This window comes from Populus alba, chromosome 18 (assembly GCF_005239225.2).
Source record: "Populus alba chromosome 18, ASM523922v2, whole genome shotgun sequence".
NCBI classification, from domain to species: domain Eukaryota; kingdom Viridiplantae; phylum Streptophyta; class Magnoliopsida; order Malpighiales; family Salicaceae; genus Populus; species Populus alba.
This window is the reverse complement of record NC_133301.1, coordinates 7,480,318-7,508,072: the sequence shown is the minus strand read 5'-3', so window position 1 is coordinate 7,508,072 and position 27,755 is coordinate 7,480,318. Positions and strand designations below refer to the sequence as shown.

The following is a 27,755-nucleotide window of genomic DNA, read 5'->3' as shown; positions in this document are numbered from 1 at the left end:
TAAAAATTTATTCTCGGGGTTTACAGTTTTTCTTCCAGCATATATTTCTTATTTTCTATTTTACCAATGTACATTTTACATACAATTTCACATTTCTTACTACCATTATTCATCCAACATGTATTTCTCATATGCCTATGTTACCAACTTGTATTTAGCATAAGATTTCATATTCTTTACTACCGTTATGCATCCAACATAAATTTCTAGTATACTTAAATTACAAACTTTCTTTTAGCATAGAATTTTACATTTCTCATATGCTTTTATTACCAACCACGTCAACCAATTGTAAACTTATAATTAATTCTTAAACATAATAACATCATTGTAAACATCAAATTAAATTTACAAAATTCTATCTATTTTCATACTTCTATGTTTTCATATTTAAAAAACATAAACATGTATCAAAGCAATTTATTCTACATGAATTACAATCAAGATTAACCACACTACCATCACCATAACACCAACAATCACAATCCCATACCCAAAATAATTTTATCTTTGGCATCTCTCTTACCTTACGACTAAACTTGTAATCTTTAAAAGAATTGAGAAAATAAAAACAAAAAAAAAAATACTAAAGCTAATCGTAATTTTCTCTTTAACAGAAAAACAACGTGTCATAGCCAAAAGTGCCAAGTGTGAGACAAAGTGCACGTGTCGACTTCAAAACAAACGTATACAAAGTCCCGCGCGCAACCAACGCCTTCTGTTCCGTTCTCTTCCTGCTTTACTCCATTCTTTTATTTATTTGGGATAAAAAATGACAAGATAATGTTAATAAATCCATTTGGAAACCTATCCAATATTTTCCCTTCTTTTATATACATGCATTAAACTTCAATAGTGGGTATGTAATTTGGAGAGTGGAACATGCAAGAGAAATGGCAACAGGATATGAAGATACTTACAGAGATTTGCACCAGCCAGCTGTTGTTATTGGAGGATGTTTTGCAATTGTATCAGTGCTGCTTTCTATCTATCTCATTTTCCAGCATCTTAAATCTTACACTAATCCCGCGGTGCGGTCTGTTCTTTAATTAAAATTTTGCCCATTTTCTGCAAAGTTGATGATTTAAATCATGAATTCTTTAACTTTTTTTTTTTAGGAACAAAAGTGGATTGTTGCAGTTATTTTCATGGTTCCTGTCTATGCAACACAATCAGTAAGGTTCTATCTTTATATAGTAGGCATACATCATGGTTACTTTATTTTACATTTAGTGATTTTTGTGCCCTTAATTGGTGGATACTAATTCTATGGTTATTTACTTGTGCAGATTTTATCATTATGGAACCCAAGAATGTCTGTTGCTTGTGACATTTTAAGAAATTGCTATGAAGCATTTGCTTTGTACTCATTTGGTAGCTATTTGGTTGCTTGTTTGGGTTAGTAAAGCTCTCCACATTTTTCTGAGCTGTTTTAGAGATTTTGGTTGCTATATTTGCTTCTGTCAATGCGCTTACCGTCTCCCTGTTTGCTATAATTTGTCTAGTTATCATTATGTCCCTTCTGGTAATTAGACAGCACTTCAGGGAAGTGAACTAATTTCAGAAATTGCAACAAAAATATTTTCTTTGTCCTCATCTGGCTTGATTTTGATCTGGTGTGCGATGTTACTTGTTGTGTGAGCTTGCATTTTGTCAAATTGCATGCTAGGTGGGGAAAGGAGTGTAATAGAACTCCTTGAAAATGAATCGCGAGGGCAGCTTGGCAAAACATTGTTGGAGCGGAGGAATGGGAATCAAGCTGTACAAAGTAGATCTTGTATCAGCTTTTTCTTCAGGCCATATGCTATGGGAAGGGACTTGCTTACAATAGAGCGATTTGGTCTTGTACAGTATGTAAGCTACCGACCTTTCTGTTTATATGATCCGATCCTGACGACTTTGTTTGGAGTCTAATATCTTGTGGTTAGTTCAGATGATTCTGAAGACATTTTGTGCATTTTTAGCGTTCTTGTTGGAGCTCTTTGGGGTTTTCGGTGATGGGGAATTCAAGTGGCACTACGGGTATGTACTACTTGTGTCATCTTCTGGTTAAGTTGCCTCCTTTTTTCTTTTTTCTTTTTTCAATCTTCAGGTGTTTTAATGCAAATCGATATCCTTGGTATTTTTAGGTTCGCAAAGTGAATGCAAGTCTCTTCTACTTATACCAGTGTGACTTCTGTTTGTGAAACGCTCTCAATAAGAAATTGTTTTCCTCTCCTATTCTATCAGATGATGCCTTGTTAGATATTCAGGAATGGGGTCCTTGATGGTTTTTGTTTTTGGATCGGCTAATCCACTCTGGTTTCTTGCAGGTATCCATACATAGCAGTGGTACTCAACTTCAGCCAGATGTGGGCACTATATTGCCTCGTGCAGTTCTACAATGTAACGCACGAACGACTGAAACCAATAAAGCCACTGGCAAAGTTCATCAGCTTCAAGGCTATTGTGTTTGCCACCTGGTGGCAAGGCCTGGGTATTGCTCTCCTTTGGGCCCTTGGAGTTCTGCCAAACGTGAAAAAACTCCGAACAGGGTTGCAAGACTTTTTGATTTGCATAGAAGTAAGTTGCTGCGGTTTTGGAAACAATTTTTCTCCCCAGCAACTCGTACCATTCATTTATTGCAAGCAGTAGTTGCAGCTGTGCTTGAGTATTACCACTGAAGACTTGGTGCCCACAAAACTCATTGTTCCTTGCCTGTTTGTTTTTGTTTCCACAACTATATGGTTTCCTTTTGATTACTTGGCAGATGGCGATTGCAGCTGTGGCTCATATATATGTATTTTCAGCGGAACCTTACCGTTTTATTCCTGTTTCTGGGTATGGAAGAGTAACCACCGAGACAACCAAAGCAGAGTTGAAGTTTGGGGGAGGTGACCAGGAGAAGTCAGCTGTGTTTGAAAAGAGAGAGACTCAGGTTGCTGCTCCCGGAACAAGTGTAACTGAGAGTGTTCAAGACATAGTTCTTGAAGGTGGTCAAAGCGTAAGTTTCTCTCCACGAAAAACCCTCCTCAGTATTAAAATTCTTGAATTGTTGGATTTTATTTTTACGCTCATCTTAAAAAGCAGGTCGTCAAAGATGTTGTGTTGACCATAAATCAAGCGATAGGACCTGTAGAGAAGGGTGTCACCAAGATCCAGGAAAAAATTCACCAGAGATTTGTGGGTTCAAAAGAAGCATCGGAATTACAAGTGGAAGAACGTGTAGAAGAAAACCTTACTGGAGAACAAAATATATAAAATACCAGTTTTTTTTTTTTTTTTTTTTTTCGTGTGGCAAATCCAGAACTCAATATTTGCCCCCCCCACCCCTTTTTTTCCCATTTGTTGGGGTCAGTATTGCTGGTCTAAACATCGCTGGGTAGATAAACGAAGGAAGGTTGTAGAGAAGGCAGGTATAGGAGGAAATGAAATCCAAGGACCGCCCGGCATGGATGCCTGCGGGCAGCCTGTTTTGCGAATACTGTCTGAATGGTGATGAACACTATCTTTCTTTCCATGATGGCAATAGGCAACACAGGTGCAGTGGATTCACAAGCTATGGTTCTGTGTCCATCGAAGAGATTCAGTGTTGAATTCTATTTAACAAAATGAAGCTTGAGACCGTCTCTCATTATCTTTTCCGAGCCGCAGGCTGAGCAAGGAGAGGGTCCAAAAGGCAGTTCAGGAGAGAATATGGATATAAATGCTTTCAACAATTATCATTATATGCCGTGGTAAAATAAATTTAATATATAATGTTCACAAGAGAGATTCAGATCATGTTTTTAGTGTCCATCTTGTCCTCCGCAACATATTTCTGAGCAGCACTCGATGCAGCCAAAGCACGCTAGAGCAGTGCAAAGCTGTGTTAAGACTATTGCGAATTGGTTGTTTATCTTGGAGCAACACTGGACGCAGCACATACAGCAACATTGATCACACATTATGCTACAGCAATTGGAAGCTGCCTTAATGATAATTTCTGCTGCCTCGGGCAACTTTGACTCTTCAGCTCCTGGACGAAGGTTTTCAGCCGTTGCAGTCAAATTGCCAAAACCAACACCAAGGTTCCTTATAAATATTCTTCTCCGGCCTTGAGAGTCTACCTTCTGGGGATTAACTTGCCATGGCAACTGTTTACATGAATTTGGAAGACACTAACGCTTAGATGATATAAAAGTTGAATAAAAATCAGATGAATAAGAATGAAAGGAACATCATCCATGTAACACTGTTAACTGGGCAAGACTAGAACCATAAACTGCAGTTCCGACAATTTATATGTTAGTAGTTTAGTCAATGAGCAGCTACCTAAGAGGAGATTCGTAGCACTGCCTGACTGCCTATGGGTGAGGCTAGACAGATTTAAATGCATTCTCATTCATCACGTGAACTGAAATAAAAGTCAAGTGCAATAATTACTGCTGGAAAAGAAGAGGTAATTCGCGGGACTTGCAAGAGCAGTTGGGAGTAACGAACTTGGTGTCTTCACCTACGAATTATGATGCGATCCCTAAGGTAGACAAGTGCATCAACAAGCTTGCAAAAACACCAAATTAGCACATACCTTATGCCCTCCAGGTGATTCTGCCGCTTGATTTCCTCTATCAGTCTCAAGTAATGACATACAAGTATATTCAGAGATAACACCAGTCCGTATACTCAATTTGGCAACCTGACAATAAGGAAAGACATCAATAACCGGGGGGCTTAACTAGCAAATGGAAGCTTGATAAGTTAATAAAAGAAGCTTGCCATGCAGTTGACCATGGAGCCAAAGAACAAATTAAGGTGTTTCATAGGATCTATAAGTTTCAGTTAGGTAATCAGCAGAGCAAGGCAAATTTCACACTAGTTTATAAACAAAATGGCCAGAATCTCCAGACTTGAATGGTATTACTAAATCAATTTTTCAGGAACAATAGGAAGAAGAAAAAACAGAGACCTTCTCCTCAAGCTGTTTATTTTCTGAAAACCATGCCTGCGCAGTGAGTAGATCTATTTGCTGCTTTGCAGAAACCTGTTGCAGAACATAAACTCTGTAAGAATTGACTATACAAAATCCAAAACTGCAGTTATTTGCACGTGAAACAGTGATGTTTTGTACAGGTTTTTCCAGGTGAACCAAACTACAATGGTCTTGAATGAGAGATATGGTAAAAGAACAAAAAATCTATGAAAAAGGTTTGACCAGGTTTCCAAGTCACAGTAATCATAAAAATAATACATTAAAAAGTTAAATTGGAAAAATAAGTAACAAATTATGATAAGTGAAATCTTGGAATTACAGATAAGAAACAAGTTAAAACATTCATGGAGTTGAAAATTAGCATCTCATCACTAGAAGCAGCAAATTAGATTCATAGGTGGGTCACCACCAGCTAGTTAACCTAATACCACAGTACAAACATTACACGCACAACATTGGCTGAACCAGAGAGAAGCACAGGCAAAAAGGAGCCATGCACCACGTCAACATTACGAATTACAAAATATATATCAAACACAAAGGAAAGAAATACAGAACAGGATAACTGTCCTGAGCCTTACACTGTGAAGAGGTATGTCCTTTGCCTTTTGTACTTTCAAGTCTAAAGAAAAATTACTCAAATCTCCAAAAAAACCTGTAGCTACAACAATGTCAGGGAAGTTTCCCCGAAATCTCCCTGAAACAATCAATGGGTTATCAGAAGAAAGGTCTGGAATCCGAGAAGGGTATACCTATAACAAATTGCAGAAGAATTCATGAGTTTATACAAGTTCAGGTGAAAATAAAATCCATACCATCCAATTGAATAATTTTCTAGAAAGTAAAGGAAATTAATCATACACAATAGATGACAAAGAATGGATGGATATAATATGAAACAGAAACTGATAAATAGTATCATATGGAATCAATTGGATAATGTACACGTTTTTCAGATTTTTTTAGCAGAATAATCATCAAAAAGTAACTTCAAGTGTTTAAAAAAGAAAAGTGTCTTAGAAAAAGAGAAAATTTGAGACTCTAAACATGTCACTTCTTCATGAGAAAAAAGGAATAAGGGATAACAAGTACATGCACATGGAATCATACCTCCACTGTCTTAAGGCAGTAAGGCTAAGGATAGCCTAAAGGAATTAATCAAAGCGTACCTCAACTTCATCAAGATCATCAAAGGCTTTGATGGTTATATTTGCAATGATTGTAGATGAGATTCTGCTCAACAACTTTTGCATTCGAGACTCAACTGAATCTGACGACAAAAAAGGCAAAAGGTACAGTTTACCAGTGCTGTTAACATGAGAAGACATGAATTTCCAAATATCAGTTGTCATTTACTAGGTAATTTATTTTTAGCATTCAAAACTCCGAAGTGCAAAAACACAGATGAGGCATTCTATTCTAGGCGTGCAGGATCTATGTTATGTTAGTTCCACTACTAAATTGGAAAACCACAAGGCTATCTGTCACCATATTATAACTATAAACTCCAAAGTTTCAACTATTGAGATCTCATATCATATGTAGATATCTAATGGCAAGACAAAACAATCAGGCTAATTCACACCAAGATATTTTTAAGCCTATTAACCTATCTCTCCATGATTGTCAGATATAAGCAAGCAACAGCCAAAACTTCATATCACTCAATTATGCAGCAGCCTCTCCAGATTCCCACGCCAAAAAATAAAATAAATAATAATAATAAAGAAAATTTTAAAAGAATAGCATACTCTGAACCAGTGTATAAAAACTGACCTATGTCGTAGGCAGCATCATATTGACCCCTGCTAATCATTGCAAGCATTCGTAGGAAATGATGATTGCAGTATGAACCTGTAATGTTCCAAAATCTCAAGGTAATTACATGAAATTCTCAGAATACATAAATCAAATCTAGTCAAAATTGGAAGTTTTTTTCAAAGAGATGGAGTTTGACATCCTAAGAAATTCTAAATGCATCTATGGAGCCCCCCTGAAGAAAAAAGGGGAAAAATAAAAATAAAATAATAAACTAAAAAAGTAGCTGATAATATGCCATCAGTCCTACCAATGATGCATAAGAAACCATTACCTATCCCAAAGGTACAAATACGTGGACGTATCGATCCTCCGCCTGTTATATGACTTTTCATTATATCACAAATGTGTCTTTCATCTTCAACAGCCCCATCAGTAACAAGAAAGATGAAAGGAATTGAGCCTCCAGATTTTGATAGCATTTCTGTTGCCTGGAAGCATGAAGCAAGTGGAAAGTGGTTACATTTTTTTTTTCCCAGACTGATGCATAAACTACAACCCCAAATGCTGTGGATGTGCACATTCCAATATCCACAAATTGATTTCAATATAATTTTTAGAACATAAACAAGTCTAAAAAAAGAGGAATATCAAGTTCAAATATATCAAGATACAACGAGCAAAATGTAGTGCTTCTCGCACCACCATTTTGAAATCATGACAAAACTAAAATTGAACAAACCATTCATTGAAGGAAGGTTGTTACAGTAATTTAATTTAGTATGGAGAATTGAGGCCAAAAGATACTAATCATTTTTTATCTGTTCATCAAAATGCTATGTACTAAATTTTTTCAACATTTAATTTAACAAGATGGCAGGCATTTTAATGTTAAGATCTGTATTTAGGAGTATGTAGACATACATATTATACAAGCATGGACACAGATGAATAATCACAAAATCATTAATGAAAGATGACCTGTTTTAGAGGAACCAAGATATTTGTATCACCACCAGCAATTAAATTCGTACTCATCCACTCAACAGCCCTTTCAACTGTATCTTCAGAGGCCAATTCCATTGACGATGAAAAAAGATAAGTCTCTCCATTAAAAGCTATGATGTTGAACGAATCTTTGGAATCAAGGTTTGTGAGTGCTGCAGATAAGGCGATCTTTGTACCATCAAGGGGTGCTCCTTCCATGCTTCCACTTATATCAACAACAAACATTATCTCCTTTCTGAACACCTATCAGATAGTACCTTCAAAGCTCAGTCCATATTCGGTCAAAAGACAGGGCAAGAAAAGGAAAAGAAGTTAAAATTAAAAAGAGATTGAGCACATGCTGTCCTAACCTTCCTACTATGATGACCTCCAGGAAAAAGAAAGGCACAAAACATATCTCTTTGATCAACATCATGAACAGATGGAGATTGCAAAAGCACTCCGCCAAATATATGACTAAAAGAGACCTGATAAGCATTTAAACACAAGAATTACATATCCCAAGAATGTTGGCATCTTATATTCCAAGAAGTGGACTTTCCTTCTCTGGTAAACAGAAAATGTAAACTAAAAGGGCATGAATGACATGAGAAAGTAAAATCAATCTTACAGCATATGAGAAAGTAAAGTCAATATTTGTCCAAGTGAGAACTTCTGATTCATATGAGAAACCCAATTTTCCAACTTCACGCCTCAATTCCTGTAAAAAAATTTAAAAAACAATCACGTCAACCTTAACACAATACTAAAAATCTGAAAAGCATTACAAAACCAAGCAACTATAGTCAAAGATGCACCTTCAAAGGATGGCTAGTTGTCTTGCACACAATTTCAGTTCCAGTACCAGTGGTTACATTCAATTGTATCTTTTCTTTTCTGGGTAGCTTCTTTACATGAGGAGTTACATACTCTGGAAAACTGAATGGCACAATCAAGGAGAACTCCCCATTGTGGTACAGTAATTTCTGCATCCAACTAACTTTAATGGAAAGCGTTGATCCCCCGTCAACCTTTACAGATAAAACAAAACATGAATATATATATATATATATATATATATATATAAGAAAATCATGTTTAATCCATATTATATGGGCTAGAACTTACTTTGGGTATCGTTATGGTAAATGTATGTGGCTTCAGAAAGCCTCCATTTTCAATCCTAACTTCCTTTTCCAAATCTTTTTTATCTTCAATAGCAACCAATTCCGTATAATACAACTTTCTAGAAGCCTCAATCTCAACACCTAGAATTGAGCCCTGTTATCCAAATAATAATAATGATGATGAAAAAAAATGATATTGAGAGAGATCAAAACAATAGCATAGGCCAAAGATTTATACAAACCCTTTATGCCTAATGCTTTAAATAATAAAAAAAAAAAAAATACTAACACTAATTCACCCAGAAAAAATAAACAATATGTTTAAACAACAACAACCAATAAGAGAAAGGAACACAAAAAGATAAATCCTTTACAGGTATCCAAACACACCTGCTCGCCCATAGGGACGGCAAGACGACAATCACAGCTTTCACTTCCCATAAACACAATGAACCCTCCATGATCCACTGATTTTAACAAAAGCAGTATCCAGATAAGAATCCGCTTCCAATTCAATCCGGTTCATCTGGAGAGGAATCAATGCTGGGGGGTCACATCTGCCGTGCACGTGCGGCTGGTAACTTGGTATATCCGGGTTATCCACAATCCCTGGGTTTGATATAACTGCATAAACCATCGGTGCCTTTGGCAAATAGGCCACTGGTGATTTATCCATGTGCGACGGTGGCTTGGGTGGCGTCACCGCCCTGTCTTTCCCCAGGTATATCCTTTTTGACAGTTTCAGCCCGTCTTGAACCGATCTTCCGAATTCCTCCGCCATGCTTTTCGAAAAAAACAAATGAGTAATAAAATGAATCGGAGAAAGTGAGAATAATAGGAATCGGAGCAGCAGCGAAGGAAGAAAGGTTTCAAAACGGGACAATGGCCTTTCTTTCTTTCAAATAAGGGAGCGTAAGAGAGACGCTTGGGATTTTTATATTTTCTTACTCCTCTGCCCCTTTTCGTTACGATCGAGCTAAGCAGCTGGATGCATTAACTAGTGATATGGTGACATGTGGGATACCGTTTCACAACTAGTCGTTGAGCGTGGACAAAAAATGGAATAGATGGGAGAAAGGTTTTTTTTTTGGAGTAGTTATGGTTTAAAAAAAAAAAAATTATTTAAAAATATATTAAAATAATATTTTTGAAAAAAATAAATTATTTTTTAAAATTAGCATTTTAAAATGATATAAAAATATTTACAAAAAATTAATTTAAAATAAAAAATAAAAAAAATTAAATTTTTTTAAAATTATTTTTAAAATACAAAAAACATATATAATACAGATTTGTTGTGTAGGGGCACAATCGTCTGTTTATTATCACAGGTCGCATTTTGGATAATGGATTTGCAATCTACCATTTTCCTAAACTACTTCTATGAGTTGTATCCACCCTTTTAATTAATTAATTAATGAGATGAGATGAGATGAGAATAATTGGGGTTTGTTGCCCTGACTGTTTTAAATCCTGTATTTTTTTTTTATTTTTTTTTTTGGTTTGAAAGTCATTTTTTAAAATATTTAATTTTTTTATTTTAATATATTGGTATTAAAAATAAATGTAAAAAATTATTAATTTAAATAAAAAATATTTTTAAAAAAATTACTTAATAAATGAATAGTTGAAGCGTCAATTACTATTAAAATAAAATATTAAAATAAAATTCTATTTTAGAAGAGAAATCAAATATTGTTTGATAAATTATTTTAGGTGCGTTGCCCACTTAGACAATTTCTTATGGATTTGTATGGAGCATTTTTTCTTCTTTTTTTGTTCTTTTTAAATTTTTTTCACTTTCAATTTGACTTGATTTAGAATTTAATTTAATAATTAATTTTTATAGGCATATCTCATTGAAAAAAAAATCCCAAGATTAATATTCTATTTTTATGAAATAAAATTCAATTTTGCAGTGGTAAAAACATTAGGACTTAGAGGACTAAATTCAACAGTGAGCAACAATACAAGATTTGTTTTTCCTTTGCATTGTTCATTCCCTGCTTTTTTTTATGATTTCTGTAACACCTTGAATTTTTTGTAATGAGTTTTTATCTTTTCTAAAAATCAACTACGTCAAAAATAGGGGATTTTTTTTAATAATATCATAAAAACAGATGCCTTATCAAGCTCACCTTTTAATAATTTTATCACAAGTACATTGATATATAATTTATATTTACATCTTAAAATGATTACAACACCTTATGTAATTACAATATAATCATTAGACAATATGACCTATCCAATACAAAAGGTGAGATAGTTAGATAATTCTTTTATAAGAACAGATGCCTTAAAAAAAAATAGTTGTAAAAAACACTAGCTGGCGAAAAAAATATCATAAAAATTGACATCATTATGATTACTATATTTTTATAATTAAATAAATAAAATCTTTAAAATTAATTTTTTTTTATGATTTTAAATAATTCTAATGTGCTAATGTTAAAAATAATTTTTAAAAAAAATATTATTTTAATATATTTTTAAATAAAAAATAATCACAACCCCACTTCTAAATATACTCCAAATTTGCCACGAACTCCGTTCTTTGGAACTGTTGGTCATAAACCGTAGCCTTGAATGCACGCAGGCAACAATTGACTAGACTGCATGTGGTGGCACAAAAGTGTGAATGCGCAGTGGGAAGCAAAGCTGTTTTTGCTTATTTGCCTTAAAAACTACTATCCTTCTATTCTTCTCTAGATTTTATATTTTCAAAATTTCTTTAGCCATTACTTTTCTTCACTTTCTTATATAGTTTAGATACTATTTCAAATAAAAAAAATGTATTATCTCAAAATAAAAAAATAATAAAAATCCAAAATACATAACATATTAAAACAATGATTCGATATAGACATCATTTAAAATTGCATTCCAAAAAGCATTTCATGAAATTTTGAAAAAAAAATATTTAAAATTATTTTTTTATTTCAATATCATTTTTATATGTTGACATCAAAAATAATTTTTTTTAAAAAAAAATTATAATAGTTTAATACATTTATAAGAAAAAAAAATATTTTAAAAAACAATTGTTACAACACTTCTAAACACCTCATATTTAAAATAATAAACTTAATTTTAACTTAAAATATGCACACACAAAAATCATACTATTTCCCCTGCTTTTACACCCACTTGATACTTTTTAATTAAGTAATTACCACTATTGTTTTTTTTTTAAACATTAATTATTTGGATGAATTTTCTTTTCTTTTTCTTTAAAAAAGAGAGTAAAGAAGTTCAACCATTTGATGCTAAAAATTTGTAGAACTCAAAATTCATGTTACCAAAATAGTGAGCTTATTATTTGAAAAGTTGATTTAATAGTTTTTATTTTGAAAAAAAATAAGGTTATTTTTATTTTTTTTTTTCTCCTCCCCTTCATTTCTTTCTCCCATGCCTCGGTATACATGCAGAGCTTTGACAAATTCAATTATACCCTACAATTTATATTTGTTTTGGATTTGGTTCTTATTCTTTTTTATTTTTATTTTTTTTAGATTTGATGCTTCTTTAAGTTTGTTTTTGTTTTTAATTTGGTCCCTAATCATTTAATCTCATTAGGTTTTTTTTTTTATCCAATTTAGTTCTTATTTTTTTGTTTGCTAATTTTTTTATCCTTTTTGTTATTTTATTTTATTTTATCCTTTAGAAGTTTGATTTAATTTTATTTGGTTCCAATTTTGGTCCTCATTTTCTTATTGTTTTTTTTCTCATTTTCTTCATTTATTTATTTTTTCAATTTAGTTCCTAATTAGTTTCTTAAAATTATTTTTTTGTATTGTTTAGTCCTCATTGTTTTAATTTTTAGTTATTTTAATTTTTAATTTTTTATGGTTTGAAATTTTTCTTTGTGGTTTTTTCATGTTTGCATTTTACAAGATAATTCCATTCTTAAAATTCGGCCCCACCAGTTTTGACAATGAATCTGGTGTAAGTTCGATATTTTTTTAGGGTTTTTTTTAAAAATTGTTCTGTTTTTTTTTTTTTTCATTTGACATTGAATTATTGGGCATTTGGTTTCTTGATTTGTTCTGCTTTTTTTTTTTTTTTTTTTTTGGGTTATCTTTGCATCATATCTCATATCACAAGTTAGTTGAGTTAATTTGGACTGACTTATTTTTTTTATTATTTTATCATTTTCCATTTAATTATTGATCTTTGAGCATGTTTTATTAAATATTATTTAAAAACAAATGCATGTTTCAATGCATAATGGGATATTCCGAGTGCGAGATGGTAAAGTTAACACTAGTTAGCTTGTATTTTCTTACTAAATTTTTTTTATTTAACTTTGATATTTTTTTATGAAGTCTTTCTTTTGGAAGTTTGATTTCATCATTTTGCATTAAATAATTTTCCTTGAGCTTTGTCATGTTTTTGCTTTTCTTTGTGATTGGTTGGTAAAGTTAACCCGAGATAGCTTTTGTATTTTTTGCTAGGTTTTTCTTTTGAATTTTTTTTCTTGATCTTATATCACAGGTTATGAATTTATTAAGTTAGGCCGAGTTGACTTGGACATGCTTCTTCAGCATTATATTTTTTGAATTATTTTTTATTTTTTATCTTTTGATATTTGGTAATTAAATATTGAATTTTATGATTCTTTTTGCTTCTCTTTATAGGTTGTTTTTGTCTTATATAATAAATTATGTTTTAGTAAATTTAACCTGATTTATCTTAAATTATCATCATTTAAATATTATTATTTTACATCAAGAAAATTTAAACTGGCTTGCGACGTAACACGGAACTTGTCTAATTAAATACTATAATATTACAGTCTCAAGTGTACGACCTTTTTAAAAAAAAAAAACAAGAGTTGTGTAACGTTTGTCAACACCCTCTCTCTCCCTTCCCTCCGCAGAAAACACACAGCAAATGCTGCTTCTTAGAGTCTGTTTGGTATTGCTGTAGCTGTTGTGGTTGTGGTTTGAAAAAAGTTGTTTTATAAAAAGTACTTTTAGTTGAGGTTGGTTTAAAAAAATGGATGTTTGGTTAAAACTGTGGTTGAAATTGAGGTTGAAGAAAAAGTAGTTTAATGTGTTTAGTTAATAATGCTTTAGAAATTGAGGTTATAAAATAATTTTAAAAAATATATATTAATATGATGGTTTTAAATTTAAATATTGTAGAATTAACTACTCCTATTACATTATGAAATAAATAATACTTTATATAAAATATTTTTTATTATTCCATTAAATTATTTATAATTCCAATATGTACAAAATTCAGCCAATAAGAACTACAGTTTTATATAATTTTTGTGAGCGTGTAATAAAATTAGATAAAACATTATCAGGTATAAAATTGAGTGAATTTAATTCATTTTATACTAGTTTTTCAGAAAAAAAAAAAATATTGCTCACATCACAATGTAAGTAAATTTAATTCACTCTAAACTAATTTTTTTTTAAAAAACTGTTAAAAAAAAAAAAAAAAAAAAGTCACGTGAACAGTGCAAGTGAATTGCACTGTTCACGTGAACAGTGCAATTCACTGGTGAACATTGCTGAAACTCATAAGAAAGCAGTATCTTGCTGCTTTTAAAAAATCGTGTTCCAGCCGCATGTAAATGGTGGGGCCCAAGCATTTTAATTGTTAAACGATTTGTAACCAAACAGTATTGTCATGCGTTTTTAAAGAAACGCGAACGCAAACGCGTTCCCAAACGAGCTCTTAGTAAAATACCCCGTCTCTCTCTCTCTCTCTCCCCTACGCAGCATCACGTGTCATCTCAGGTACTTGCCATACACATCGTGCTCTTCGCTTCTCACTCTGCACATCGATCACCTCTTCCAGCGAGTCAGCGACACGCACGAGAGGCAGAGAGAAAAGACTTGTTTCTGTAATGTTTTCTACTACGCGGCGGTTGTTTTTGTTAAAATTTAAATGTTTTTTCCTAGTTTTGATTTGCAAAACTATATTAATATATTCTTAAATAAAAAAATACAATTACTATCGGAACCCCAAACATTACCTGGACACGATACTCGGGTAAAAAGAAAAGAGAAACATGTGGCAGTGGCGGTAAGAAGGAGCCTTTTTTATTACAACACCAAAACTCACAAGGGACTAGTTGTTAATGGGAGGGGCTGTTGTGTACAGAGACTTGTTCGCAGGCTTTTTCCACTGCCGACATTACCATTATCATTAGGAGCATGCACGCACGCACAACGGTTGTCTTCGGATACATAGCTCTATCTCACCACATGCATGCTCTCTCTCTCTCTCTCTCTCTCTCTGAAAATAGTAACCATCAACAATCGGATCAATCTGGTGCAACTATTATTCACCCATGTACCAAATCTGCAATCGTTTCAGTCTCTTGCTTGCCGCTTCTTTTCTGGGTATTGTAATTATCCTTGTCAGGTCACGTAATTACTCTCCCTCCCTCTGGAATAATAAACTCTTTTTTCTTCTTTTTTTTTAAGCTATAGTACAATTACAGCATTCACACCTAACATTACTTGCCCGCTTCATGTTTGTCGCCTTACTAATTTCCACTTCCTATGCTATTGCTAGATGTAGTTTCTTTCTTACACCTCCTTCACCAGCAGTACCGTTCTTGCTTTCCTCTTGCATTTCCTGGCTCTTCTTCTTGTTTTTCTTTCTTTTTTCTGCTCAGTAGTTTCATGACACATGAGCGTTGAAAAATAAATAAATTAAGAGAGCAATGGCTCCTGCTACGACCTCTGTACCGTCATTACCCTCGCCTTGTCCAAAGTCACCGCGAGAGTATCCAGATTTGTATGGGAAGCGCAGGGAAATGGCTAGAGTGCAGATGCTTGAGAGAGAGATTGGTTTTTTTAGAGGTGGGTCTTAAATCTGCTACTGTTTCTGTGCTCCCCCCCCCCCCCATCTAATTGAATGCTGAGTTTTGGTTTCTTTCATTTCTTTTATGCAAATCTTAGTGGATTTGAAATGTAGTGAAATTGACAACTAATTGAAGTGATAGTATCAAAACAATCAAATAGAGGAGGAACTAGAAAGGGAAGTTGAAACGAGCTTATCATGTGTTTTATTGGTTTGCTGTTGTCCAAGTACTTCTCATCAACAGTAGAAAATTGGACTGAATCTTCTTTTTATAGTGAAATTTTTTGAGGCACAATCCTTCTGGTTGAGAGCATTCAAATTTTAAAAAACATGATAAACAACCAAGTACTGCAGGTAGCTGAAGGATGAAATTTGGGCTTTTTTTTGGGTTGGTTGTGCCTTAGCCTAGATGCACGAGTACTTGACTGGTAGCTTGTGATGGAATTTGTTGATGGATTGTCATTGTTCAAAAAAAGAAAAGAAAAAACTAAAACTTGTTATTGTTGCTGGCTGTACCTAACCTGAAACTTGAAGCAATCTTGCTTCTTGAATGCATTCTGCATAGTGTTTTATAATCACTGTTCATTTGTGGCTGAAGCCCACTTGCCAGTGATCAAGTGTTTTTTAGAACTGTTACCTTTTCAAATTGTTTATGGATCGAGGGCTTCTGCCGGGTCTAATTAGATGCAGGATTATTGGTGGACGTTCTGTGTTCTGCAAAATATTTGCATCGCAGAAGTTGTAGCAACCAATCACACTGATTGAGAGCAGTCTATTTCAACCCAAACCACAAGCTGAACTTGATCTGCAAGTGATTATTTATTCCTGTTTTAGAGATTTATTCAATTTTGAATCTTCGCCTGGTCTAATTTGACACCCTCTAAGAGGTTTTGCTGACGATAGAGTGACCTGTGTAATACGATAAAAGATGAGCAGTCATTAAAATCTGTAGCTGCTCCCTACCACCCAATTTATTTCATGAAGTTTATGTGCAGATAGATTGGATGTGGTAAAAAGAAGTTCTTCTCTGATATGCTTAAGCAAATATAATGAATTGGCAATTTCAATTTGAGCAGGAGGAACTAAAATCTATTCAAGGCCTCCAGCCTGCATCTACATCCTGCAAAGAGTACGTCAGTTTACAATTACCTTGCATAGCTTCATGTGTACCAAAATTTTTTGCTCAAATTTATATGAACTAGCTATAGATTCTGTTCAAATTATCGGCTAATTAGAATTAATTTAAATAACATGCTGCAGGGTCACTGACTTTCTCATGGCAAAACTCAGATCCTTTGATGCCCAACGTAAGAACAGTTCCATTTGTCACCAAAAATTTGCTTTCTGTTTTTGAAGAGGAACAGCAAGTCTTATTTTTATTTTATTTTTTGCATCTTCTAAACAGAAGTCGGAAAAAACGAAGATCTAGTCGGTCTGGAATTGGCTATGGTACTGTTTCCTTGTCCTTTTGTCTCGTGTTTCTGTATCTCAACTTGATACCTAAAATAGGTGTGTTGCATAATCCTCATTCTGAATTCTTTTGGTTGGCCTGATGTTGCACACAATTCTTTATTTGACAGCTTATAAACTTTTGTAATTAATGTATTTAGAGACCGTTTGGTAGTGAGTTTTGAACATGCGTTTGCCGAAATTTTGAATTTTTTTTATTTATTAAAAATTGAGTTCGGTTTGTACTTTTGGATCGTTTTGATGTGCTGATGTTAAAAATAATTTTTAAAAAATAAAAAAACATCACTGACATGTATTTCGGCACGAAAAAACTATTTGAAAAGCAACCGCTATCACACTCTTAATGTTCTATTATGAACTTAATGGCGTTTAGTTATGGCAATCATAGCATAAAGAAAAATGCAGTTGAAAAAGGCAGGCCTCAGGCCTTGAATCCATTCTTGCATAAATATAACCAACTAGTTTTCTCTTCTTTGCACGACTTGACACCGTCACAAAATAATGCGATTTCCTCTGTCGCTCGCAGGGGAATACGCTGTTTTAACTTCTCATGGATTTGTTGCTGCTGTTCTTCGGGCTGCTCTCTTCATCTAGAATGTCCAAGCTGCTGTGAATGTAATCTATGTAACTGCTTTTCCTGCATCAGCTGCTCAACTCTGAAGTGGCGGTGGTGTTGCTCTTGTCCACGTCCTACATCCCATTGCTGTAGAAAGATGTCATGCAGCAGGAACTGGTGCTGCATTTGTCAATTACCTGCATGCCCAGATTGCTCTTGTAGCGGTTGGACATGCTCTTGTCCCGAATGTCCGAAGGTGCGCCTTTGTTGCAATTGTAAAAAAACACTTGTTGTAATCCATGTTTATTCTTCTAGCATATTAGTCTAATATTTTTAGGAAGCTCTTATCTCCAATATGCATTTCAACTGCTACATTTAGGATATTGCTTGGAAGATTTGAATCTTCCAAGTGTTTATTTAGATAGTTTCCAATTTATGCTAAGGAGCTGTCTATTAAATTATCTATGGGGCTGCAACAACCCACAGTTGAAAAACAAGCTCCCAGAGAAACTTTAAAAGCCACAAACAATAGGATAACCTAGACGCAGATTGGATTTATAGGCCTGAAATGGTTTGACTGTATTCATAAAAGACCCATGTCTTCATATTTGTGGTCTTATCATAGACATAGGTTTGTTGTTGTTTACTTCAAACGTTGTTAGATTCTGCTGATATACAGTGAGGGCTCTTTTCACCTTCGCAACATTGGTTGAAATACTGGTATTCTTTGAATTGTAAAGGGACTTGATACTTCAGATTCGATCCACATCCATGATTCAAAATCACGTACCTCCTTCTTGCTAATTATTGCTGCAAAATAATTGATGGCTGGTCATATTCTTGCTGGGTTGTGATTGTTACTGGTCATAAGACTACCCTCTCTGCAAAACTGTAAAACCACAGGGCAAAGGTGCTGTCTTGTCGCTCAGTTTTCTGAAAGAATTATAGTAACAGTTCAACATGATGACATTGTCAGTGTTTCTTTTTGTCAATAAATAGTACATCGAAGGCTCCTCGCTGAGCATAGTGGTGTCGGAGCATGATTCAAAACATACATGCATTACCTCGTAAATTACCGAAGCTATTATGACTTGCAAAGTGGGATTTGGGTCTTAGAAATACGTTCAAATTATCCATAATCTACAGCACACGAAGAACGTGTTTGTTAATGTAGTAGCGGTTATTTTTAAATAATTTTTCGTGTTGAAATACATGTTAATAATATTTTTTTTATTTTTTAAAAATTATTTTTGATATCAGCACATCAAAACGATTCAAAAAAGTATAAACCACAACTCAATTTTAGCAAAAAAAAAAAATTCAAAAAATTTAATGAAACGCCGGTACAAACACAATGCCAAACGATGTCGAAGAAATTAGTAAAAACCACCGTCTATGAATACGAGAATGTTTAATTTTTTTTTATATTTTTCATATTGTTTTGATGTGTTATATTAAAAATAATTTTAAAAAAATAAAAAATATATTATTTTAATATATTTTTAAATAAAAAATATTAAAAAAAAACTATTATTAAACTCTCAAACACATTATAAATATATCCTAGCCCAATCTTAATAAAATAATTCATGGCTGTTATCTTTTTCACTTCCCCTAAATGGCTTAAATCAATTAATATCTGTTGGTTTTGTCCCAATAAAAAAAATTCCAACCCTTTCTTTGTTGCATGAAATTCACATTTATTTATAAAAAATAATTTATCTGGAAATGATCTCAACCGTTTACAACATACCAATAACCTAGTACTATAAAATTATATTGTCAAAGCTGGTTAAGTCAAAGATTTTTAGCTGTTTATTGCAACAGTCCCACGACTGCAAATTTGATGAAGAAAGGAACTGCAGTGTAGTACAAAGTCAAAAGGTGATGATGATGTGTCTTTTGTCTTGTTTGGAGGGAAAATGGACAGTTACATGGTCTTCAAAAGTGGCTTCACAAGCAACATTTATGGTATAAAGATGAGGGGTGAAGAAATAGTGTCAAATGATATGTCATGCGGTATTGTTTGTTTTTAAAAAAATTTATTGACCTAAATAATATTGTTTTGGTTAAAATAACATCAAAATTCATTGTATTATTTAAATAAAATGATGTTATTTTTAGTTTTTTTTACTTAAATTAGGTCATTAACCCTTTTCTAATTTCAATCCCTAATTTTTTATTTATTCAATTAACTCTCCAATTGAATTTTTAATTCTAAAAATCAATTCAATTTTGCTCCTTCCAAGTTTTAAAATGATTCCTTGAGTTTAGCGTCTTTTTCATCTTGGTCTTTGATTTTAGATATTTTTAATTTAATTTCTAATTGACTTCCAAACTTTCAATATTTTCAATTTTACCTCTATTTTTAGTTGAATTCGTCTGTCAAATTCACGCATCTTTTGCAAAAAAATCATTGGTATTGAATCTCTTTAATTTAGTTCTTAATTAACCTCCAAACTTTTATTATCTTACAATTTTGTTCTTGATTTCACCCAAATGAGCTTGAAAAAATTAAATTTGGTCATTTAAAAATCCAATCTTCTCAATTAAGTCTAAATTAGGCTTTCAAACTTTATTTTTCATCAATTAAGTTCCTAATAAAATTAAGTTGACCCATTAAGAGTCTAATTAGGCATTGCACTTAATTAATTCTTTTAATTTGACCCAAATGAATTCTTAAACTCAATTAAATTTTTAATTGAGCTCATGATTAAATCAAATTGGCTTTTTAAAAGTCTAATTAAGTCTTTAGATTTAATTTTTATACAAATTTATCCAATAATAATTTAATATGACCTTGCATCTGCATTGTTTTTCAATCTTGGGTATAATTAGATTCTTGATTCCTCCATATATTTTTAAAACATGTCGTAGATTGATGATGTTAAGCATGCAAATTCAGTTCCAATAGTGATTTTTTGAGAAGCCATTGTCCAACATCACATTGGCATATTGTGAATTTTTTTTTTGTAATTATAGGTGTCCAGATTAATTTATGCGTGCCTCAACTAATACTCAGAGACCCTAAAATTTAATAACCATTTATGGGACTCGAGCTAGTGACCTCTAGAAAGCAAAACTTATGACTTGACTAATAAAGCTACACCCTTCAGAGTTTGTCATATTATGATTTTTGACGACATGGGTGGTGGTTAGGGTAGAAAATAAAGGGGTTTCGGCAACTAGGGTTTTTTTTTTTAAATTAAAAAACCTTTATGGTTTTTTTTTAATTAAATTATGAATTTATATGTCCAGATTTTCACACACCAAATCTCACTTATCACAAAATAGTTTGGATAAAGGGAAAGAAAAGATGGGATAATAAGTGTTCCAATGGCTTTTTTTTTATTTGATGGAAAAAGTTATAATATTTAATATAAAAGTAATTTAGTCACTAAACATAATATAACGATAATCTTGTGAATAAATCAAATATTTTTGTTGACTTTTTTTGGCATGTAAAGTGAGGATTTATAATTATAAACTTATACATTCCAAAATATAAAATATAAATTCTAAAATAAAAATAGAAGCAACTTGAAAAAATAAATAAACTCTAAGAAACTCTATACAATTAACCTTTCTTTTAGAAACCAAAATGAGGGATCAAGGACTAAAAGTGTTATAAAAGAAGAAACGAGACCCTTTTCCCCCAATGACAAGAAAAAAGTTTCATTTGGTCCCTCATATTTCCATTTTTTTTTCTTTCTCATTCAGTTTTTTTTTAGGTTATTATATTTGACTCTTAAACTTTATTTTTGTCACATTTTAGTCCCTATAAATTGAGAGATGATAGAGAAAGTTTTTAAAAAAATAAAGAAGAGAAAAGGTTCTATGTGGTTTTACTATTCAAAAATCATTATTCACCATCTTACAAAAAAATGGTTCATTTACTATTAATTTTTGTCCATTGAAAGTTCATGGTTTTTCTGCAATGACCTATTTATGGGTCGGTCGGTTGATTTTATATAGTTCATGAAGTATCAAATCCTTTTTTTTCTTCCCTTCTCTTTTTATTTGTTTTGTATTGAATCTTTGTTGAAAAAAAACATAATATTTTCTTTTTAAATCTTTTATAATGACCTCAGACTCCTCACATCAAAATACATATTTAATCCCATTCTTTTTCATAATATGTATTCTACACAATATTTTTAACATTACATACCCAATGTTAAAGGAAAATCAAAAGAAGACTTTAAAGACCAATTTAGCCATTTATTTCTAAAAGAGAGGTTTTCTTGCAATATCTTTCTTCCAAGATTTTTTAAGGAGATCATAAGAGGTTGCAAGATGCATGATCTGCTGGTCTCATAATTAATTTACAGTCACATCGATCTTTCATTTGTTGAGAGAGCAAGAGTCCAAGATAAATTTTGAAATAAATAAATAAAATTGTATGGCATCATCTTGAAAACTCACCTTTAAATTTAAAGCCAATAGAGAGTCTTAGAACTGCAACATACTTAAATAAGTAACGTGTCAAGCAAACAATTATTGAAAAGATATGAACTAACAAAACATGATAATTGCAAATGAGACTACAACTTGGAAAGTGAAGAACACCCAATCCCAAATGAACCACACATCAAATCAAAGAAAAAACAGCACCTTCCAAGCTCAAGAAGTTGAATTCAAATAAAAACTCAGTCCTAGACAAAATCAAATCCTGAGAAACTCAAATTTCAAGTGAGTGCATTGCAAAGAATAAAACACTCATCATTTTTAAGTGAAATAAAGGAAATCAAGAGATCAATTCAAATATTCTTGGTTTAAAAATATATTAAGATAATTTTCTGATGGTTGACAGATTTTCACAAAGATCTGATGGCAGGTGCATTGCTGGGAGGGGTAGTGCACACAATAGTGGCACCGATTGAGAGGGAAAAGGTGTTGTTACAAACCCAAGAAAGCAACTTGGCTATTGTAGGGAATGGACGCAGGAAATTCAAAGGAATGGTTGATTGTATTGTCCATATAAGAAGAAGGGATTCTTTCGCTTTGGAGAGGCAATGACAGTAGTGTGATTAGATATTACCCCTCTGTTGCTCGTAATTTTTCTCTTAAGGCGAGTAAAGTTGGTTTCCTTTTGGTTTCTGGTTTGAGGTTAAGGTGTTTGATGAAGTGTGTGAGTAGATATTACTGTAGACACAATTTTGTGTACCTGAAATTAAATAAGCACACGTGTACAAATATATAATTTTATTAAATATATGAATGGGTACAATCTCTATGTAATATATTCTATCAAAAGAATATGGAAATCCTCTGATTCTTCCCTTGGATTTGATGTATGGTGACTTGATTTATTTGAGTAATCAAGCCAAGATTTGTGCTTTGCAAGAACACGAATTTGGGCATGTATTGCGAAGCGAGATGTTGTGATTTGATGCTTTGAAGAGTACCTTGATTTGTCTTCAAAGTGTCGTTGAAGAACTCTTATGGGGCGTTTTGGCTTGATCCAACAGAGTTTCGTTCTTTGTAGACTTCAAGCGTAGATGAAAGAGGCTTGAGAACTTTTTGAGAGAGAGCTTCCTTGCTTGAAGAGAAAGAGAGAGAGTCTTGAAGAAAATTTGTATCTCCTGGAATCCAATCCCTTTAGGTTGAGGCCCTCTATTTATAGAGATCTGTAGGGGCTCTCAGGTCCTTTTCCAATGCCACGTGGCATAATTTTATTGGTTGGTCTTTATTGATGGAATCTTGACTTTATGACAAGATATCTTGAATATCTCATCTCAAGTGTCAACTTTTCATTGGTCAAGAAATATTTGAAGGCTCATTTGTTTTCCATGTCATTTATTTCAATTTTATTTTATCCTTTATTTTAAAGAATAAAATAACACATGGTGAAATTTGATTGGTGGAAAATTTGTGTTTCTACAGATGCCCCCTCGAGACAAGTTCACTTACTTTTGGAACAAGTGGGCATGTCTCGAAAAATATGGCTGTGAGGGTTTTATATTTCCGACTAAAATTTGATTTGATCATATTAGATTTTCACAATAAACAGATAAATCTTATTGTGAAAATAAAATATAATAATCAAAAAATTGAAAATTTATGGATCAATCTTGATTGAGATTTATCAGATAAACATGATAGAATATTCAGGTCCAATTGCTCATTTGAAACTGCTGCATATGCAGGGCCAGACAAAATTTATCTTTATACCCGAATAGCAACCAACACTTTGACCGGGCTGCATGAATTTTTTCTTTTCACTGAAAATGGTCACTGTAGCATCTTGTTTTAAAGATCTCGTTATTCTGAATCCAATAACGCAATCTGTTTGTGATTCCGAGTAGCGGTTAACAAGTTATGAATTATGAAAGTTGCAACTCCCTTTTCTCAATGCTTTGGGAACCGTGCCCCCATCCTTAATTAATTTCAACCTTTTGGAAGAATGTCCAGAGAGCAAAATAACTTTGCAACGTAAATTGCTTTGTGTAATTGACTTTCTTTTCTAAATAAATTGTCCAACGTGAATTAATTACTAAGAAAGAGACCAACACAATTTCTTGTACTGGAAGCCGACTTTGCTTGCTCTCACAGAATAAGAAAAGACTTTGTTTTAGATTAGGAAAGAGTCACTGAGGCGGCTATAAAAGAACATTACATTGCTCTTTTCTTGTTACCCACCACGCAGCACTTCATGTTGCTTTTTTTTTATTAACCGCGTAGCATCCACCTAGTAACCAAACGTCTTGCTTCAAAATCAATATCTAACTTGATGCTTTGTGAAGATTGTGTCAATATCTACGGGCAGAATTGGTGATATCATTAAACCAAGTGTGGTACTGCTCAAGTTTGGATTTAATTAACGGTGCAGCCTCAACCTAGCAATACTTCTGTTTCTTCACTAACAGTGCAGCCTCCACTTAGCAGCTCAGCATCATCGACGGTCTTAGAAGGTAGGCATAACTCTTCAGTATTTGTTTTACAACTGCAAGTCCTTTATATATATATATATATATATATATATATGTATGTATGTATGCAGGACACAATTCTGAGTTTGTGCAGGTGAAGTGAGCTTTAAACTTCTAACCAAAAGCTCATGATGATAGTAATTCAAACTCCTCTCTTTTATAAATGCATTTGCATCGTTTTCCTATTTTTGACCGCATGGAGAAGAGTGAAATTATGCATGGCCTAGAATAAAGCAAAAAAAAAAAAAGGAGTGATTGCTCAGCGAAATATTTCCAACAATTTGCCTAGTCTTAAGAGCTGACATGGAAAACTTGACAATCCGCAGTCCTCTATTCGTTGAATTACATAGTGGCGCAGTGAAAACTGCATTCGGCCATGTGTTATTTTATCTGCCATGGTTGAATTACATGGAGACGCAGAGACGGTGACTGCTCAGTGACTAGAAATCAACTATTTTCTTTATGTTGACAGTAAAGGTGAACTCTAGATGCCGCAGCGACAACAACAGTTTTTTTTTTGAACTTCACCTTAGCAGGCTCCGGACAAGTTGTTTCAAGACTGTTGTTATCTAGATGAAAGAACTCCTTGCAAAGCCTTGGAGCACTGCAGAGTTTCTTGATGGCACATCCAAAGAGAGAGCTTGTACTGGAAGAGAAAAATATGGACGCCCAAAAATATATTTGGAGGAGTTGTAACAGCTTCCTTGTTGAGGAAAGGCATATTGTTGACATACGTGTGTTAACCAAAAGCAACCCTTATCTGTTTCTGCAACTGCATGATGGATGGTGCAAACTTGTTATTGAAATAGACTTGACTAAGCCTGATTGAGTTGTTGGTGTGCCTGCCTGTTTCCATTAATTAACATCTATTCTTATTGCAGGGTTGTAGGTTTCTTTGGGTGATCTGAATTCTCTTGCCGTAATACTTCACAAGCATTGGTGCTTGACGAGTTGCTCCTTAAAGGTCACGGTTGCTGTTTTTTTTTTTCATCAATTTTGGCCAATCATATATTTCTTAACATTGGAGCATCACTTTTCTTTGGCTCTTGATCAAGGTAAGTTCTTATTCTCTACCTTTTTTTTTTTTTTTTTTTCAAATATGCTTCTAATTCATGCATTTTTATATGTCTTCCTTTTCTTTTTAGATGGTGCTTTTCAGGAATTCTTCTTCTTCTACTAAAAGATTCTTAGTAATTGATGAGAAGTATCGTCGGACAAGCCTTCACGTATATGAACCTGCCATTGGTCCATTTGCTAAGAAGCGGTCTTCCGAAAGCATCAAGCATTTGACTTCCTGGTCATTGGAGACTTCTTATGAACTTTATGGTCATGGTGGTTTGCCTCAATCAGTTTTACAACTTCAATCCTCCTTTCCACATTCAACAACTTTTCTAGCTGATCTGCCGTCATTAGACTATCATAAACGTGATGGAAATGCTACTTGCAAGGATTATTTCCCAATCTCCGATGCACTTGAGTATACTCCCAAGTATTGGGAATGGACAGAAGATATTTTGAAACATTACGAGCCAATCCTCGAGAGGGCACATATTCGAGACTATTTTTGCATCCCTTTTTACCTATGACTGGCAGATGAATGTTATCCTTTCTTTTTATAACCATTGGAATCCTGCTACCAACACGCTATCTACCCCGAATGGCGAGGAGTCTATATCTCTTTGGGAGTTAAAATCATGTAGCGGCCTTTCTATTTTTGGCACTTTTTATGATGAAGTCATCCCTTCTGCTGATGAACTTAATGAAGCTGACAAGAAAGGACGTTCTTTTCTTCCAAAGAGCTGCAAGTACCTATTCATCGCCTTTCATAAAGAATGTCAGACTATTGATGGTGACCATGTAATGACCCTTCAAGATTGGGTAGATTTCTGGTTTCGAGATGACTTGAGATACAAGGTACCTTTTTCTGTGGGCAAGTCTAGCGGATCCAATAAGACTAACTATCCTTCTGGCTCAATTGATAAGTCTCGTGTTCGCTTCAGCAAATTCATTCATCCTTTAAAGGAGCTTAATGTCCCTTCTCATATTCAGGATGAAGTTTATTTAGCGGCTTTTCTTTCATGTTGGCTATGCAAATTTGTATTTCCTAGCAAGGATGTTGGTTTCATTCGTCCTAGTACTTTCAAAGTAGCATCCATGATGGCAGCTGGAAGGCAATTCTCTCTTGCGATACCAGTTCTAGCAAGTATCTTCAAAGGTCTAAAGGAAGTCCAGTCTGCATTGAGTGTGTGACCGCACGAGACATCCCTTTTCCTATTCATTTTCTCAGCAGTTGGCTTGCAGAAAAATTTGGCACCCATCAAACAACAATTAGTCCTACCAAGTTAGTTGGGATGACGAAATATGCCGGCGTGGGGTTGGCAAAACATTTCAATGAATCTCAAGCTCATGCTCTTTTCAGAGATCCCAAGAGAGTCATATTTCCTGCATTACTTCCCTTGGCTAAAGTTGGGGTCTTATATGATGATGGCAACTTGTCAATCCTCGAGAGTGACTACTTTATGTGTATTCGATCCGGCTATTTGACTCTTCGTTATGATGATACTTTTATTTTTGAATCTTACTGTCCTGATAGATTCAGTAGACAATTTGGGTTTTGCCAACATATTCCCCGTGACTTTGGAGGGAGAACTGGAGTCCCAACCTTGGAGGATGTATCTCAACTTTGGCATAGTTTTACCAAACTCAAAACTCATTCCCAGTGCAAGCTTCCGTTGCCCCCAAATGATAAACTTCCTTTGGTAACTAAACGTTACATGGATTGGTGGACTCCAAGGTGGTCCAAAGTTTGTTCTCCAGAGATGAAGATCGTTCTTAAAAGTCCTGCTAATGTTGCCATAGTATCACGAAGGACAAAAGAAAAGAAGAATGACCCTCTCTTAACCAAAAAGAAACGATCTTCTCCTACCTATAAAAGAGACAAGCGGGTAGTTGATGTTGATTTAGGCAAGGGAAGATGGTACACGACGAACATCTGCCCACATAAATAGGACACCACTTGTTGGATTTCCTAGTGTAAAGAGAGTGAGTACTTTTCAAAAGATCATCTTAATAAGAAATCCTCTAACTCCTCAGGGACAAAGGAAAGGAGTGCACAATCCTTTTTCTCCACAATTGGTAAA

The 27,755-nt window shown here is 33.7% G+C and overlaps 1 protein-coding gene and 1 pseudogene across 1 annotated transcript; one reads left to right on the top strand and one right to left on the bottom strand.

The window, feature by feature from the left end:
- The first annotated feature begins 893 nt into the window (after positions 1–893).
- Positions 894–2,672, top strand: LOC118056708 (protein LAZ1 homolog 2). The gene is made up of 6 exons (XM_035069014.2): positions 894–1,031; positions 1,119–1,175; positions 1,290–1,398; positions 1,670–1,854; positions 1,934–2,022; positions 2,313–2,672. Exons 1-6 carry the CDS (start codon positions 894–896, stop codon positions 2,632–2,634), a joined length of 900 nt encoding a protein of 299 aa, XP_034924905.2. The 3' UTR covers positions 2,635–2,672.
- A 1,004-nt stretch (positions 2,673–3,676) lies between these two features.
- Positions 3,677–9,770, bottom strand: LOC118056676 (uncharacterized; annotated as a pseudogene).
- Between the last annotated feature and the right edge of the window lie 17,985 nt (positions 9,771–27,755).